Source organism: Athene noctua, chromosome 14 (assembly GCF_965140245.1).
Source record: "Athene noctua chromosome 14, bAthNoc1.hap1.1, whole genome shotgun sequence".
NCBI classification, from domain to species: Eukaryota; Metazoa; Chordata; class Aves; order Strigiformes; family Strigidae; genus Athene; species Athene noctua.
In genome coordinates this window covers 1,262,841-1,281,336 of record NC_134050.1, presented here as the reverse complement: position 1 = coordinate 1,281,336, position 18,496 = coordinate 1,262,841, and the positions used below count along the sequence as shown (strand labels likewise).

The window sequence follows — 18,496 nt, the reverse complement described above, 5'->3', positions numbered from 1 at the left end:
AGCGCCAGATCGGCACCATTTTCCCATTCCACGTGTGGCTGCTCTGTCTCTCCAATTGCAGATACTCATTCAGCTTAGTCACATTGAGTCCTTGTTTGCCTGAAAGGCAAACGCATTTATCTTTATAAGCATGTTTCCATAATTAGAAACTGAATCAACAGTGTATTGAAGATGGCACATTTGCTCATTCCCTTTCTTCTCCCTGTGGTGGCATAAAGCAGTGAAGCACAATAATTAATGAAAACCACTTTATTATTCAGGCAACATATCTGAGGTTGAAAGAAACAGAGCATGGGTTAAGAATACATTGCTGAAGACCATCAGTGCCATCACAAAGTGTATGATCAGTTCTAGGGGGAGAGTCCCATCATTCGGTCCGGTTGGGCAGGGTGCTCTGAAACTGTCAAATGACACAACTCAGATTTCTCTTGATAACTCATGAAAATGTGGAATGCATGAAAAAACCTGACTTAAGTATCCTGCTAGGGTGTCTTCAGTGTTCTCTCCGAAATTGTGACTTTTTTAGCTTCATTTACATGTCTGCTGTGTCCCGTGACTGAGAGAAAAGGATACATTTTTTTAGTAGACTTCTCTTCTGGGAGAGTCTGCCCGATGGGTTTCGCAAGCAAAGGGTGCACATAATGCTCTGCTCAGCACTCTGCCTTTGCAAAGCAAGGCTAATCTGTTTTAAATAACAAAGGCCAGAAAATGCCTGACTGCAAAATATTGCTTTGCCTCCTGTGGACATGCTCCGGAGTAAGTCACTGTCTGTGGGCCAGTATTGGAGGTTGGGTAAAATGCAACACTGTCCTCTGCCTCCTGCAGCTGATGCTGAAGTCCAGGAAGGATTCCTCCATTCCTGCTGACCATGGGTAAGGCTTCAGGGTTCCCCTGAGACCCTCTTAGGCCATTCACTTCATTTGCAGTGTAACCAGCAAATCAGAAGTGTGTACTGCCTGGTAAATGTCACAGCTATAATGTGCAGCTGAATCGTGCTGGTGGTAAGCCAAGATTGGGGTTCTGTTCCAATTCCACCTATTTCTGTACTACAGCTAGCTATGAAAAAGATTTTGTTTCCTTCAGCTCACAACGTCAGTCCACTTCAGGAAGAGTCTATGACAGGAGTAAGAATAGCCCACTTGCTAAAAACGAAGGTGATTGAGGGAGCAATGACTCTATCAAGGCTACTGATTTTCAGGTCTGTTATTAGAGCCTGATTTCCTTTTATAGATTTTGTACCCGGTGGTGCTGCATTGTTGTGGCAAATAAAGCTTCCCAGTATTGCAAAGCTATGAGCAGCCACTTGCACCGAGAACAAAGCTTTGATCTTCATGTTTTGATATTCACCCTCCACAGTGTTACATTTTGGGAATAGAGGACTGGTGTGCACTATTTTTAGGTGGGCACAATTTCAGTAAGGTAAATGTCTTCTTTTGAATTCAAAGTGCTGTTAGCTAGTGGTTGATTTGATAGTTTCGTGCTTGCTACAAATCTCTGTGTGTTAGGGGATGAACAAAAAGAACATGTGGCTTTGCACAAGCATGACAGAAAACCTGAATATGATTTTTTGACCTTATAAAGGAAAAAACTTGTACTGAGCAATATGCAGCAAATCTAATACAAAGTGGAATAGTGCTCTGTGCTGTGTATGCAAGTGCCTCTTACTGTTTATTCAAGGTGGTGCAGCCATAGATAAAAAATCTGAATAGATATTGATAATATAATGCGGAAAATTCTAGGAATATGTTGAGTCCATTCCTAAAATATAGCTGCAGTTTAAGTACTGCGGTGGACATGATCATCAGATTATTTCTTTTTAATTGTTGCTCTTTATGAAAAACTGTATCACTGCTTTTCTTTGGTATTATATCACTTCCATGAGCGAGTTCATTTACGCAAAAGTATGTGCCGTGCACAGTTCTGCAATGCCAGTGGGACCAGCTTCAAGAGCATCACTCCTGGTGGCTACCTGGGGTGAATTTAAGGACAATTCATACTTGACCATCTTGTCCTTTCCTCCATATCCTCAGAGAAGTAGGTCCACTAAGGTCATATGCACTGTAACAGTCTAGCTGCGAGGACTGCTTGTGAAACAGCTCTGTTCCCCTTTCTCAGCCTAAGAGAGGGCACATCCAGGTCCTTTCCAAGGATGAACATGTATTTAATGTGGCTGACAAAGTGTGCTTGCTTTTAATTTTCTGTTGCATTAACCATTCTAGTGTGCCTGTTGTTCAGATCTGGTTGAGATGACCAGTTCCCAGAGTGGTTGGCTGCTTAGTTTGAGAAGCTACCTGGGCTCAACACAGAAACATTCCCCTCGCAGGTAGCGGGGAGGGGATTGCACTGCTAATGCCAGCTAAACTATAGCAGGGAAGTTCTCACTGGTTAGAGTTAAAAGGAAAACCCTGTTGTATTTTATTGGGAGGCAGTCTGGGCCAGCCAACATAACAGAAGTTGTACTCCCTGCCACAGTGGTGAGTGCTGCTCGTTCCTCTGCTGGGCACTGGTGCTGTCCCCTGGCTGATGCAGCCTCCCTGAAGGAGGGCTCAGTGCCCCGGGGTGCTAGGTGCTGGCCAAATGCGGAGAAAAAGAAAACTGCTGTTTTCTAGAGCTTAACATATGAATAAACAGAAAAGAAGAAATGTGTGCTGATCCCATTTTGCAGATGGGGAGTTGATTATGGAGAAGTTAAGTGGCTTGCTCAAGATTTCACAGAAAGGGCTAGGCAGCACTGAGCTCTTAATGCAGATTTGATGATATCCACTTAGCATTGTAACCACAGGAGTGTTATTCTGCATCACAGCAAAGACATTTCTGGACTTGTGGAGAGATTTGGAAAAAAGGGAACTTAATAACACCAAGGGAATTTGGAGTGGTACCATAGCATAAATAGGATATAGCCATGCTAATAGGGGATAGTGGTGAACAGTGGTCTCAGTTAATAATAGCAGGAAAAGCATATTCCAGCTCTGCATATTGGATTTTCTCATGCACTGGTCTTTAAACCAGTAGATATGATAGCTGTTGATATGAAAATTATCGGGTTTTAGTTAGGAATTATTCTTCTCCAGTACTTTTACTGGTCTTTATTCTGCTGAGAGAAGAGCAGAAGTCATGGAACTTTTTAGCAGAGATAGAAAAGAGTTGCTGAAGTTAAGAAAGAAAATGGAGAAAGGATAAATAATTCATTTTATTCTTAACCTTTTTTTCTTGAAATATTGGTAAAGAAAGTTCATGGACAATACTTGGACATGTTTTTCTGGAAATATAAGATAGTTACCTTGTTTGTTGCTGCAGAAACATAATATGCACTTCTGTAGCTATGGTACCTTATGAGTGCGTGCTTTATTTTGTGGCATGTTAATGTTAAACATTGGCAGGATTCTGATGTCAGTCATGTAGGCTAAATAGTTACACCTGGATTTTTTTATTACTATATAATTTGTGGTCCTTCTGCTTTTTATTTGCCTCCTTTTAGCCTTGACTATTTGAGAATTCTTAGTAGTTAAATCAGAAGGGAGCATTTCCACGTGTGAAGACTCCTGTTTTGCTGAAAGAACAGGTTTTTACATCTTGTTGAGCTGATACATCTTGTTAACATCTAATTCTTTCCTTTCCACAGAAGAACTCAAGGAGAAACTGAAGAAGTATGTTGATGAAGTGAATGCCCGTAAGCCTGGCTTCATCAAGGTGGTTCGACACAGCAAACAAGAGGGGCTGATTCGATCTCGAGTTAGTGGATGGAGAGTAGCCACAGCACCAGTAGTTGCGCTCTTTGATGCTCATGTGGAATTCAATGTGGGATGGTATGTGTCTTCTTGAATTTCTCTGACTGAGGGACCTTTCCTAAGCAGTGTTTATAAATTACTGAGTGGCGTTTCTCTGGCATACACAGGGTGAGTTAGCGTTCTGATCTTTTTAATGAAATCACAGCACAATCGTGGACACGAGCATGAAAAATGTGTTTGTGCTGTGTAATGTAATCTAAATAAATTTTTATAGTGTGAGTTGTCTCCTGGTCTAATTACAGTGTATTTAAACTGTATTGGAAAACTGCACATTACAAACCTCCTCTGATAATGTAGCTCTTTGCCCATAGGGGTAAATTTATCTTCTTTTAATTAAAAATCCTGTGTTTCTTTTATGTTCTATAGTGTAAACAAAGAAGTGTCATTTTGGCACTGAGGTCGTTGCTCTGTGCAAAAGCAGCACATAACTAAAATGATGTATTTTAAATCATTCAGTGTGGATTTGATCTCTCTGTTGCTTCTTGAGTAAAAAAGATGGTAAAAAGGCAGGAGATTCCCTAGGATAGATCTATTATTAACTCTGATCTTGATGTCCTTGATCATATTGAGAGCCTGAAGTTATCATTATTTGGTAGCAAGGGTATAAATGCTTTATGATATGCAGATGCTCATTTCTTCCATTCACCAGCTAACATCAAGGTTAGTAATAGGGCATCCTAGATAAAATATTGCAGTGTGTTATTTTGTGGCAGATCCTGTTCTGTCAAAATTCCCATCTCAAAGAAAAAGGAGCTCTGAATGGGTAACAGCTGTAGACTTTGCCCCTTCTGAAATATACAGCATAAGCTGCTATTTATTTGGAGAGTTGGACTAGATGACCTTTAAAGGTCCCTTTGAACCCAAACTGTTCTGTGATTCTGTGGTTTCCGTCAGTGCTGGGCTTCTACTGACACAATTTTAACTTTTTTTTTTTTTTTTTTAGGGCTGAACCAGTACTCACCAGGATAAAAGAGAACAGAAAAAGAGTCATTTCTCCATCATTTGATAACATCAAGTATGATAATTTTGAAATAGAGGAGTATCCCCTCTCAGCACAGGGGTTTGACTGGGAGCTGTGGTGCCGATACCTGAACCCTCCTAAGTCGTGGTGGAAACTGGAGAACGCAACAGCTCCAATAAGGTAACGTGCTAGAATAGTGTGTCACTGGAAACGTTCATCTAGATAGGACAGATGGTGAGTGGTCTCAGCTATGCAGTAGGTTTTACTGACAGTAATGGTAAATTAGTTAAATGCCATTGAGCTGTTGTCTTCAGCTTTTGTCCTTGACCCCTACACTACACATCATCAAGAAAACTGTTGGGTTTAGTAGATCTCTTCAAATAGGTTTCCTTGTTATTAGCACGTGGCAGAACACGTAGCCGAAGTGAAATGCTAGACGCGAATGCCCAGCAGCACTGCCTTCTCCAAATGTCTTGTCTGCTAATTCAGTGGTGATGGGCCAGAAGCAAAATTTTCTTTGCAAATATATCATATAAACAGAACTGATCTGACAGCTGGATTCTTTATGACACTGTCACATAGCTTTACAGCTGTGTTATGTCCTAGGGGTTAATGCTGGTCCACTGATAGTGTGTGAGCAAAGACTGTGTTAGATCCTTGCTTTGATGCAATCTAGCTCTGTACTTTCTTATTATGTCTAGACTATTGTTAGGCTGGTACAGAACAATACCCCTGTCTCAGGGAGGGGACGAGGTGCCTCTGCATCCCCTCAGCAGCTCTGCTGAGGTCCCAGGCCTTTCTTCTAGCTGTGCATTCCTGCCAAGGAGGTCACTGGTACTTATACTCTAGCTCTCTGCAGAAAAAAAGTGTGAAGACTTTTCACCGGCTGCAAAGCAGAGCCTTAAATAGCAGTTTCAGCACGAGGAGTCAGGGTCAGGGGTAGCTTTCATCCAGTAGTTCTGTCTTTTCAGGGCAGCAGCTGACAGGGAGTTGTCAGCTCAAACACTCTGAACTGCGCTGGCCCACAGGCTGGTAGTTGGAACAGGACCTAGAATTGGAAAATAGGAAATTTCCACATTGTTAGAAATGGTTATCAGTGTTAATGAACCCTGCTAGCACTATGAAAGTGCTTTGAAATATTCTACTACATCCTGGAGAGGCAAACCTTCTATATTAATTACAGTGACTTTTAAAATTAGAAGTATTTAAACCTAAAGTTTAAGAAAACAGCAAAAGTTTAAATAAAGAGCAAATGTACTTTTCCGTTTTACCCCAAAACTGTTCTCCATGAGGGTTGTAGGGTGAATGTCCTTTAAGAATATTGGATGTTTAGGCTTGTTTCCAAGGCCCTTTCCCTGGCACCTTTTATTCAGTGCAATACACTGCATGTGTGAGCCGAATAATTAAGCAAAAAAAAGCCATGTGTATTGATTGATGGTTTTTATCATGCCTCCAATATGCTTCTAGAATCATAACAAAGGGAAGCAGGTACTCTGAAAAATGCTTTAAAAACAACACCAAAAGCAAGAGTACTTTGTCATAAAAGAAGCTAATTTTTGAAGTGATGTTGACTGCTATTTTCTTCATTAATAAATATATCAGAAACAGCCTTTCATTGTTACAAAGCGAGTACTATAGCACTTTAAGTTGGAGGCATAAATGTATAGATTTCTGTAGAACTGTACACTTTGTGATTAAGACATCCTATTATCTGTTTGAAAGCAGATGTCTACTCTTATTGCAGCTTGAATGTTCCCAGTAAATGCAGGATGATTTCCCCTGTACTGCTAATTAATACCCTGTTGGTAACAGAGTTCTTGATACCAGCATAATAATCAGAAAAGACATTTTTGTTTCTTGCCATTGTGGATTATAAAGTAGGAGAAAAATTAAAAGGCTAAATTATTTTGTATTCTCTTCCACTGCATCTCATAAAAGTAAAATTGTACTCTCTGTGTCTGAACTCTTACCTTAAGTTTGGCTCTGCGCAGTAAAAGTTGGTTAATTGAGGTCATGACATAAATTAGAGCGCCCTGATTCAGTAAGGAGATGCAACTTGTTTAAGTTTGGCTCGGGACAGTGGACTACTTTACAGTAAGGTGGTAAGGGCAGACATTCCTTGATTCTGTGCTATAGAAACTCACCTGGATGTTCCTATTCAAGAAATAAACTCTTCTTTTACATAAGCTCACAGGCACAAGTTTTATTAGCTGTAGATGAACCTCTTGTCTGGCTAAACACACAAAACTGCATCGCTGAGTGTCCTTATCAGTTATCACGGACAGAAAACCTGAGGCCTTAGCAGGGATAGAGGCTGGAATGGCTGGGCCCTCAGAAAAGTTGGGGTCTAGTGTTGTAAGCACTGCAATCCTACCTGTTCAGTGAATATGTCAAATAATTTTGAGTCTGTTTTCCTTCAGTGGTGCTTTATTCATCATAGAATCAAGAACTGTAGAAGACAAAGGTGAATAAATCTGTTTGCGACACACCTTCCTAAGCATCTGTCTTGACACACCATTTGATCCAGCAATTATAATCTATTTCTGAATAATGAGATTGTTCATTTTCTATCTGCCAATTCTGGTTGCTGCTGGTTTATTCTTTCAGAAGTCCTGCATTGATTGGGTGCTTCATAGTAGATAGAGAATATTTCCAGGAGATTGGCTTACTGGATGAAGGCATGGAAGTATACGGAGGAGAGAATGTGGAGCTTGGAATCAGGGTAAGGAACCTTGCCAACCAACACTGGTTGCTTACATTTAAAATACAGCTTGCTGCTTGTTACAGGGGAGAGAAACAGTCAAAAATGTATGGGTGATGGTATGCAGAGGAGATCCACGGCTCTGCTGGATATCAACTGTTGTGTTTGAGGAGAGGGGGGGGGGAAAAAGAGCAAAATCTCCTTATATCGTGTATTAAAGAACTTACCTGGGATAGGAATAGAAACACAGAGCTTGGTGTTATTCTTTTGTTCAAGTAACAATGCTGGAATTCTGCAGACAATACCTAAAACTCCCTGCTTACCTGTGGTCCCAGACTCAGTAAGGAGAATAGTTTCTCACAGGTGTCAAGGGAAAAGCCTTTCTAGATTACTTGGTTTATTTGAATTAGGAAAATCATGATGGAGCAACCTGGAATACATAGGCATTTATACTGCCTTCTCTCTGAAGGGAGTTAAGGTATTCATAAAGTATGTAAGTGCAGTGTTCCTTCTTCCGTCATACACGCTTCATCTGTTTGCTAGGTGCAGTATTGTGTGTGATTTGTGTGCTACTTTCTGTATCTCTCACAGCTAAATACCTTTCTGAAAATACCATGCTGTTCTGTTTGAGAATCTTTCAGATTTTTGATACAAGAGAAATTCTTAGATAGCTGGTAATGAAAAGTGGTATGATGTGTGTTATAAAATTAAATTCTGAACTCTGCTATGAAATGTTAATGGAAGCTTGTATTTTGTGCTTTTTAGTTGCTAGTATAAAAGCATACTCTTACACAATAGCAAAAAAAGGAGTTTTTATCAAAAATATTGAATTCTGTGTTAAGACTGTGAGATATAACAAAAAATATTAATTTTTAATTCTCGGTTCCTGGAATTCTTTTTCTCCCACCTGTCAGAGATAAAGCGTTGCCGCAGCAAGACTGAAGCACAGGTCTCCTCTCAGTTACTTTAGAGCACAGTTTTAAGGAAAGGCTGAGAGAAGTGCAGGAGTGCTCCTTCTAATAACACAATTTTCCTCACTGTGTGGACCAGAGATCTGCTTCTGTTCCCAGAGCCTGATTTTGCAGCTCGGTGTTGCCATGAGTTGAAAATTAGTGTCACTTTGATTTTTCTTTCCTTTTCTCAGCTGACAAAACTATTATCTCCTCGTGAGTGTGAGGAGTTTTACCTAGTTTTGCATCATGAGAGAGATGCTGTCCAGTCTGCTAGACTTTGCCTTGCAGCAGTTGATCGGAAAGAGTCAAGGCCGGAGACACAAATCTCTGCATAATTGAAACTCTGAAGTAGGCTGGATCGCTGGAATAAGGCCCAGCACTGCTCTGATTTCCTTATGGCTTCTCGTCTGTCTCCAGGGAAGCAGTGTCTGACCTACATAAGATACTTTCATCTGTAACAGATTGTAGTGTGCGAGGTAGCATGATGTATGCTGCCTCATCTAACTTTATCCTGACTTGGATCTGTGTTCCTGCCTATATCAAAACAAATTACTGAGCTGTAATGAACAGATTTTTTCAGCAGTTTATTACCAGTTCTTCTCACAATTCTCAGCATATCCCATATAATAACCAGGATGAATATAAATGTGCAGTGCAATAGCAGAGCTTCTGGGAAGCACAGCATTATTTCTACAGATGTTAAGCTTGCAAAGGAAGCTCCTTCCCTCAGTCACCTGCTTTTGGCTCACACCTGGGGCCATACACAGTTCCTTGGCAAAATACAGGTGACTGCTTCAAATACGCTCTCAAATCAGCTGTGTCATTCAGGTGCATCCTGAGCATTTGCCCCTAGCGGTGCAGCTCCCAGGGGCTGCCTTTCATTTCCTTTAGGTTGGGATACGTGGAAAACTGTGGTCCGCGGGTGACTTCAGGCCAGATGGTCTGTCTCTGCTGCTGAGCGGCATTTTTCTCCCTGCAGCACCGAACAGTCATCTCTAGATTACTTGTGTTGCCCTCCACTGTGAGGCCTACGATGAATCATTTAATAAAGGCAGTAATTGTTCTACAAAAACTACATTATAATTATAGTATTAGTGCAATAAATAATGTTTCCATTTTAAAATGGTGCTCTCCAGGCCATGACTAGAGATTGCTCACTGTGCTTCATCTTCATTGCCATTTCCCTTTCCTAAGAACTAATGTAGCTTCATCTCGCATTCTGCTGTGTGATATGCATTATCATGTCGGGGTGGGGGAGCAGACACTCTGTGCCCAAACTGTCCTGGTATCCAGGCTAGCCAAGAAGTAGGATGTTACATATCGTATTCTCTGATATGATGGAGCTGATACCTAGTGAAATTTCCTTAAGTTTTTTCATGGCTTGAATTTCTAAGCAAATTTCACACAGCTTGTTCCCGTTATTTGCAGTGTTTAGGCACTGGAAGTCAGTTCTTCCATTGGGAAATCTTTTGCGTAGTAATAAGCACAAACACCTACAACTACAGAAACAGCAGCAAGAGTTAGGATCATTTGAGTTACCCATCTATCTTAAACACACTAAGTAGAGCGTGGTCCCATATCCTTATATTACAAATTTTGTTTCAGAGGATGTAAAACCACTGTGAGCCAAACTTGGGGTTTTTACTGTGCAGGGACTGCAATTAGACCTGACAATATGGAGACTTATCCCAGTATTCTCTCCCAGGGGTTATTTTTGTCACCTCATCATCTGCACAAATATCTAGTTATTTTTGTTATGTCAGTGCAAGAAAATCCCCAAGTATTAGAAACTGTATCTGAAGCATCCGTTGTTGGTAATCTGTAACAAGCCACAGAAAACAGGCCTTTGACTGGAGGATTATTCTCATGACTGATTAATTAGTTTCTCTACTCAGCTCTTTTTATCTCTAATTTGGTGTATTATTTTAACTTCTAAAATTTTTACTTGTCTGTGGCTTTGTAGTAACATTTGTAAAATATTAAACATATATTATTAAATAAATATTAATAGAATTCTGTTGCCTTGAGCTAGAAGCTGACAGATTAGTTCAAAATGTGAATGTATTTTCTCCTCAAGCAGATATTTTTTGCAAAGCTATTTATTTGCCCAATAAGAAAATAAAGGCAGGCTGGTTGATGCAAGACTTGACAGCATCCTTTTTGAGCAGCTCAGTCACTTTTTCTGGGATTTTTTTGGAAGATTCACTTACTGTGCCCCAGAATCATATTCTTAAATTCACATTAGGATGAGTAATGCTTCTTTTTGGCTTATGCTCAGTCATACCCGATTGAATGGACTTAAGTGTGCTTTTAATGGAGCAGATTGCATTTGGAGGGCAAACTGGAATCACATTGCTTATCTGAGAGACCAGACAGGAACTGTGTTGGTGACTGCCTTACAGCGGAGACAGAATGTGAGTGTAAGGCTGGCGTTTCTCACCATTATCGGGGCTCTGCTTCTGGGTTGTGCTTGTGCAAGCAGTACTTGTAGTTACAGAAGCCCCGACAAATCCATTGCAATTAGATGCAATCGGTTAGATCCTGCATTAGATGGTTCAAGTGTAGTTTTCAGTAGGCTTCTTAAAGGCCTATTCCAGTTCCTACTGAAGTCAGCAGCAGATTTGCTATCAAGAGAGCAAGCCTGTAGCAATCATTTTGTCTTTTAAAGTAGCCTACATGTTTGATAAAGCTTCCCAATATCTGTTACAAGGAAGTTGTTTGTACCACTTTTAGGGATGCCTGAACAGATATTCAGTGATTTGCCTCAGGTCACAGACTAAGTCATCATCAGAGCCAAGGGAATGTAAGCCCAGGCTTTGACTTAGACTAATTATGTGTGTCACAAAGACTTTGTGCTTGCAGATGAATTCGTGTTCACAGGGATATAATGGCCCTGTTAAATGGGTAAGAGGAGATTTTGTTAGAAGGTAATAGCTCTTTAAGGGGAAAGGAATGGATCTTGCTCCCACTAAACGATATATCAAGACTTTACATCAGCTGACCCAGGAGGAAAATAGCTTTTATAGTTCAGACTGAGCATGGCACACTACTTTTATATTGTATATTGCCATAGTGAAATTAGTTGTATTTGCAGTAAAATGGCATTATAATAAATATATCTGCTTCGTTTCTTGTTAGTCTGGCAGTTTGTCTATAGAACTTCCCTGAAGCTGATCCTGATGCTTTTTCTGTGGGTGGAGTACTAGAGGAATGCAGTTTATGAAGAGAGCGCAGAGGTGAGCGAGTTATACCAGAAAATAGTCCCAGTGCCCGTTAGGGTGTTCTCCGTACGACAGGGTCCCTCTCTTGCAGAGCAAGCAGATGTGACATTTGTCATGCCTCTCCCTGATCTGTGTTTTCTCAAATTCCAGAGTTGACTTCGTTTTTGTTTGCTTGTTTTGGGGTGAGGTTATTTTGGTGTTGCTTTTTTGTTTGAAGGTGCTTTTGGCTCTTTTTTTTTTCTTTCTTTCTCATTTACCCCCCATGCCCAGCTTCTGGGACCCTGATTCACAGAGGTGATTGTCTGCTGTGTTCAGCCTCGGGGCAGCCTCACCGTGGGTGCTGGGTGCAGTTCTGGGCCCTGCAATTTCAGAAGGCCGTGAAGGTCCGTGAATGTGTCCGGGGAGGGCAACAGAGCTGGTGAGGGGGCTGGAAGCCAAGTCCTGTGAGAGTGACTGAGGCCTTTGGGTTGGCCTAGTGCAGAGAAAAGGAGCCTGAGGGGAGACCTCCTTGCTCTCTACAGCTTCCTGAGGAGGGGATGTGGAGCGGAGGTGCTGAGCTCTGCTCCCTGTATCCAGCGACAGGACGTGGGAATGGTTCAGAGCTGCGTCGAGGGAGGCTCAGACTGGCCGTGAGGAAGCGTGTCTTTACTGAGAGGGTGGTCAAACCCTGGAACAGGCTTCCTGGAGAGGCGGTCGGTGCCCCAGGCCTGGCAGTGTTGAAGAGGCATTGGACAATGTCCTTATCAACACGCTTTAGCTTTCGGCCAGCCCTGAACTGGTCCAGCAGTTGGACTGGGTGATCGTCGGAGGTCCCTTTCAAGTGAGATACTCCTGTTCTATGCTGTGCTGTGCTATCTAGTACTGATTGTGTCTTTAGGGTTAGTGCAAGGTTAACAAGACTGATCAATCTAAGTACAGCTGTGGTAAGGGAGAGAAAGGTAAAAACATAAAAGATGGGCAGTGCAGTAACTTGCTCCATGAGTACTAAACCACTGGTGATCTGGTTATTCAGTTTGCTGCTTTTTTGCCTTTTAAGATGAAAAGTAATTTCTTCTACTTCTTATTCATGACTTAAACTTGACAATGTGTAGTGATTTATGTGTCAGTTATTTGATGTGCCTAGCAATGAGATGGACACATTTGAAGGAGAACTGAATCCGTATGCCTTCAGTGACCCTTGAAGCACGTTATCTCTTAGTAACACAAGCCATAGAGTAGTTCCTGCAATTGTAAACCAGCAACACAACATACGTACTTTAACAATGCATTGTAAAAGTTTCACAGCTCATGAAGATATGTGCAAAATTAATCCCTGAAGAACAAAACAATTTAAAAAGTACATAATGAAGCAATTAGCTAAAAGAGGAAGGAAACTACCGACAATTTAATATGGGAAGAATTTTTCCATGTATTACTTTTTAAATGAGAGTGTTTTATAAAGGCACAATTAGTGTAAAATGAGGCCTATGAGGCAATTAATGATGGCTTCAGAAGTAAGGTTTAAGGGATAATTTACATTTTAAAAATTGAGAGCAGCTCTAGTTATGAGCCTTTTATTTCCTTTTAAAAAGTCTTTTAGAATGTGGTTGTGTGTTTTTGTAGGTTGCTTACAGTTTCACGTTATCAGCTTGGTTATGAAAAAAAGCTATTCTTGCACTCAAATAGGTGAGTTTACCTGAAAGTATGACAGGTTTGTATGATGACGATAAGTAGAATAGTCTTCAAAAACTTCACAGGGCCTCAGTAAAACAGGTGAAGTAATTTTTAAAATATCTCTCTTCAGTCTCTGATTTCTCAGTGCATACTGTTCTGAGCTGTGACTGTAGGCAGTCACCTCTTGAAATTAAGTTCACCCTAATCTCCCACTCTGCAGGGGTACACGACAATGACTTTATTCTCTTTTCCAGCCCATTCAGCATCTAGAAGCAGGAAGTAAACCAGAATCATAGCTTCAGTAAGCAGTTAATTTTCTTTCTCTACCTGTCCACCTATATTCTTTTTTTAATCCTGAGTTTGTGTGACTCGGGCCAGGACTCTGTGTTTAATTCTCCTGTTTGGGCAGAGTTCTTCAGTGGGAAGAAGCTATTGGAGACCAGTGGCATAGGCAAAGCTGTGCCTGGCTTCTTGCTGCATTTGGGAAAGGTTAGCCAAATCCACCGGTACTTATTGTCACTACTGCAGTTATTTAGTGAAGATTATCAGACCTCAGTGGAGTTACAACCTAAATAAAGATTATTTCATCCAGTGAGTATAGTTTCTAGGTTTACAGAAACAGATACACAAATGTACATGACAATCAAAAAATTTTCAGGGTGTAATCCAAAACCCACTGACTCCTAATGGAAACCTGAACGTTGGTTTCAGTGATATTTGTATCTGAGCATTCTCTGTCCCTTCTGCAGTCACTTGTCTAGATATCAAAATCAAAATGCAGACCCAAAATCATCACAGACTTGGCTCAGGGTATTGAATAAAAATAGTTTATTCGTACTTGCTTGTAAAGCATCAAGTCCATTATTGGTTATCAGTAAAAACTTAATGGTAATGACAAAGATTCACAGATGGGTTTTGTATTAAATTGTTCCCCAGAATGTATTTTAAAGATATTGGTGACTATTTGTTTGTATCCACGGTAGTAATTAATTCACACTGACTATTTTTTTACCTTCAGGGCATCTTTAATGAGTTCTTCTAATTTTGTCATTTGCAGACTTCACAGAAGCTAGAAATTGCTTCAGCTTTTTGAGAAATCACTTAATTATTAAGAAGTTTTGTTTGCTGTCCAAATGAAATGCTGGTTTCAAACAAGGTCACATCAGTTTTTGCAGATACTGCATGATCTGTGTAAGTTTAATGAATGCAGTACATGCTAATAAACTGCTCAGCATCATGTAGGGTTTATTTTTTTATTAGATTAAGCTTCCACAACATGAAAAGAACACTCAGTGATTAAAGAGATAAAAAGAAACACTTTTAATGAAGTGTTATATCATTTTATAATGAAGTATAAATTAAATATTCAAGAGAGGGATCAGCTTCAGAGTTGTAATTGTTTTCATTGAATATGCAAATTCAAATATGTTTCAGTGCAATTGAAAAAGATTTACTAAAGGGTGTCCATTTGAAAATAAACCGGAACAGAATGGAGCCCCTTTGTCTAGTGAGGCAGGTTTTCCAGATGGGAATGGAATTTGCTCTAAAAGCCGCGAACCAGATTGATGCAGACCGCCCTGAGGATGTGCGGGCCTCGGCCCTCGTTCTGGGGGGAAGGAGGGAGGGGGGGGGCACACAGAGCTGCCTCCCTTGTGCCATCCCGCCGGGGGCCCAGCGCTTCCCTCCTTTGCTCCTTCAGCAGGGGAACTTGCAGCGGATCTGCTGTGCCACCACCCGAGTTCTCTCTGCAGTGTCCTCTGCTTTCCTGGCTCTTCCACTGCAAACGACGAGGTGGTTTCTCTTTGCTCGGGGGGATATACTTTAACCTTGGTGGACATAAATTCACAGAGGTGTAGGGCCACAGTCACAGCTTACATGTGAATGTACCTTCAGGAAATTAACAGTAAGAAGTGCTCAGAGCTTGGGCAAGTTTTCCATATGTCACAACAACTCAAGATTTAAAAGGGAGATTTCCCCCCCCCCCCCCCCCCCTCGATTCTCTGTCCTTTTATTGTTCCTATCATCTCCCACTTCCTTTTCTTAGTTTAAGTCTTAGGCTTTGTTGATTTTTAGTCTTCCAGCTTTTTAAGTGTTAGAAGTCGCCTTGGCACTGCTACTGTCCCTTTACACCTTGATTTTCTAAATGGAATTTTATCACCTTTTGCTGGTGATGAAGGAACCCTTCCAAGAAGAGGAAGCCCTCTGAGCCTTTCTTGGGGCTATGCCAAATATATTAACCTCCTCAGAAAATTCAAGAATAAAGAGTCCTTTCTAGGGTCCTCTTGGAAGGGAGCATTGAAAGCACACTGAAGCGGATTCTTCAGAGCTCTTTGGAAGGGAAACTCCAGTTGGTGCGTTCTTTTTCTAAAAGATTGTTTTTGCAAAGTGAACCAGCAGGACCAGAACCTCAAGAAATTCCTCCAAAGCAAACTTTCTGCATTGCCGGGGCTCCAGCAATCATGCTAAGTGGTCCCAAAGATACGCAGTCCTTCACACTTGAAAGCTTTGCAAGGTCTTTGCCTTAAGGGAGAGCCTGAAACCTATTGGTACAGTTTTGTAATGGAGGCTTTTACAGAATGAAATGTGAATTGCTATTGACAAGCATAAGTGTATGTTCAGGGATCTGGCAGGAAATGGAGACTATTGCTAGCAATTTTCACCTCTTGCTAACATACATAAAACATCTTCATGGGCAACAGGAAAAGGTGCTGTGTTTCCTTTTAACCATGGTTTAGGAATTTCATCAAGTTTCTTCTTTTCAATTTGTAGAAGCAGGTTTGTCATTATTAAGTATTATTGATTGCAGCGACAGTATGCTCAGAGATACAACATTTTACATCAAACCTTTCCAAGTGGTTAAAAAAAGTTTTTGAAGCTCTTTTATCTTTAAACTTCCTGCTAAAGTCATGGGTGATAATTTGGAAAAGCTTCACTGATTTTAAACCTTTGTATTTATTTATAGCCATCACAGTAAGTTAACAGCGCTGGAGAACTAGAGGGGTGCTACTGAGTACGGATGAAGCCTGAATAAAGAAAAACTAATGAGAGCAAAAAATTACCTGTGAAATCCACAGGGGAAACGTGTGAAGTTGCAAGGAATTGACCCCTCAATTGCTATTCCTATTTCTTAACTACAGTCTCTTGTCTACAGGAATTTTATTAGATGCAGAGCAGACCACTCTAAAAGGCTTTGCAGCTTCCCTTTCAGTTGTTAAGAAAATGTATTTCTTAGTATTAAAACATTAATTAAAAAGCAACCTAAAAATTGTGTTTGACCAAAAGGTGTTGGTTTGGAGTAATTAATGAGTCTGTCCTGTTCATGTGACATTTATACTTTTTCAAGACATCTTGAAAAACCATCCAACCATCCCCAGTGGCCCCAGCACAGTGGTTGGAGTCCTGTGGATTTGCTCACACGAGTAAAGGAGATAGGGGAGCTTGGAGCGGTCAGATTCACATGGACGGTTGGTCTGAGAAGGAAAGAACGAAAGAATGGATGGGTGTTCTTGACCTAGAAATTCCCTTATTTCAGATTTAATCAGGGAAGAATGAAAAAGCCTAACACTTTCTGTAGCCGCCAGTCATGTTACACTGGTGTTGAATACTTAGACCTGCAAAGCCCTTCAATCCTTGGCTGGAGATTTTGCACGTGTTTTGGGGAGTTGTGAATCCAGAATCCCTTGAGATTCCAGGAGAGGTTCATACCATTTGAAAATCCCAAATTAATGCCTACCTGCATTTTCTTTCTTTGCTCCTGTCCCCGAGTGCAGTGAGACGCTCGGAGAAAGGAGCTTTCTCATGGTGCTGTAACCCCACTGGCAAGGACCGCTTGTGGGAGAGAAGGGTCCTGTGGCTTGTCCTGGGTGGGACCGGCTGAGCAAGCCAGGGCTGTGCTTTCTGCCCTTAGGAAGTACCACATCTGCTTTCCCTCTGCCAGTGCCCTGCACACCTGGGGTCGTGCTGTTTGTGTACTGCTGCAACTGCAGGCTCTGCACACACAGCGACTTACGATTCCCATCTCTTCACATCACATACGTTTCTCCTGTCTTCCTCTTTAAAAAGTCATTAATTAAAGGACTTTATTCATCTTGATGTATAGAAAACTGTTGGCATATATCTGTAGTCCCCTTTTGGTGCATGCTTAATCGCATTTTTGTGGATTGCAGGAGATTTTTGCTTAGAAATAAGGATTTGGTTTTCAAGTTGTTTTAACACAACCTGCCTGTTCTGTCAGCATCTGTATTGACAGCTCCCTCTTAGCATTAAGTTTTTAAGTGAATCCGTGGTTCTTGCAGAGTAATTAATTAGTTTTTGGAAATGGAACAAAGACTGATGGTGTCTGAGAGAAAGGATTGGCCATCAGATTGATTAATTGGTGTTTTTTCAGGTAGTGGGTAATTGTTATTTACAAACTATATTAAAGACTCCGTCATCTCAGGTTGGTTTTTGAAAACACATATGACTTCATTAAAAAATCAAATCAGATTTTACTGATTACTGAATCAGTACTAAAATTACAGATGAGTCTGCTCTTCAGATTTTCAGATCCTAGAAATTTACTTGGAAATTCAGCTTATTATAGACCGTGAAATTTTGGCTCAGCTTGTTGTCAAGATGGCATTCAGACCTAACTCTGAAAATCCCACAGAAGATTTGGTGTTCACATGTTGGACTTGGATCAAGGCCATCCCTAGTTAAAATGAGCAAAGTCAAGGCAGAGTAGGCAGCTCATGTGGTGTGTGAATTGTCTTGTCCTAGGCTAAGTTATGACCATCCCTACATCTTCCTTGTCTTTTATGATACTAATTTAAACAGTGTACAGTGAGTAACTCTGAAACAATTTATAGCTGGATGTCAGTGCTGTACTGAGAGATGGCTCGGACTGAAAGCAGACATTGTATGAGCAAAGCCTGATGATACTTTACATTTAATCTTTATTAGGAAATGAAGCTGAACCATTTAGAATTAAATGTTTGACAGACTATTATTTTTGTTAGATTGTTAAACTGGATTGCACACTTTATATTTAGAAAGACAGGACACACGTTTCAAGATTATTTATTCTTGTGCCAGATCAATTGCCCATTTATTTTATATATTTATGATCATCTCAGTTTTGCCCTGATGTTGGTAATCGTTATGTTTATTTACTCTTGCAGTTTTCCAAGTTCTGGACACAGATACATGCCAGAGTCTTTTCCGCTCCATTCTTGACTGTA

General features: G+C 40.7%; 1 protein-coding gene across 2 annotated transcripts in view; it reads left to right on the top strand.

Moving 5' to 3' along the window:
* The window catches only part of GALNT18 (polypeptide N-acetylgalactosaminyltransferase 18), a 308,217-nt gene that overhangs the window by 237,276 nt on the left and 52,445 nt on the right, over window positions 1-18,496 (top strand). For both annotated transcript variants that reach the window (XM_074918427.1, XM_074918426.1), the window contains exons 9-11: window positions 3,623-3,806; window positions 4,732-4,929; window positions 7,357-7,471. In XM_074918427.1, coding sequence (XP_074774528.1) covers window positions 3,623-3,806; window positions 4,732-4,929; window positions 7,357-7,471 — 497 coding nt within the window. The remainder of the gene's footprint in view (window positions 1-3,622; window positions 3,807-4,731; window positions 4,930-7,356; window positions 7,472-18,496) is intronic.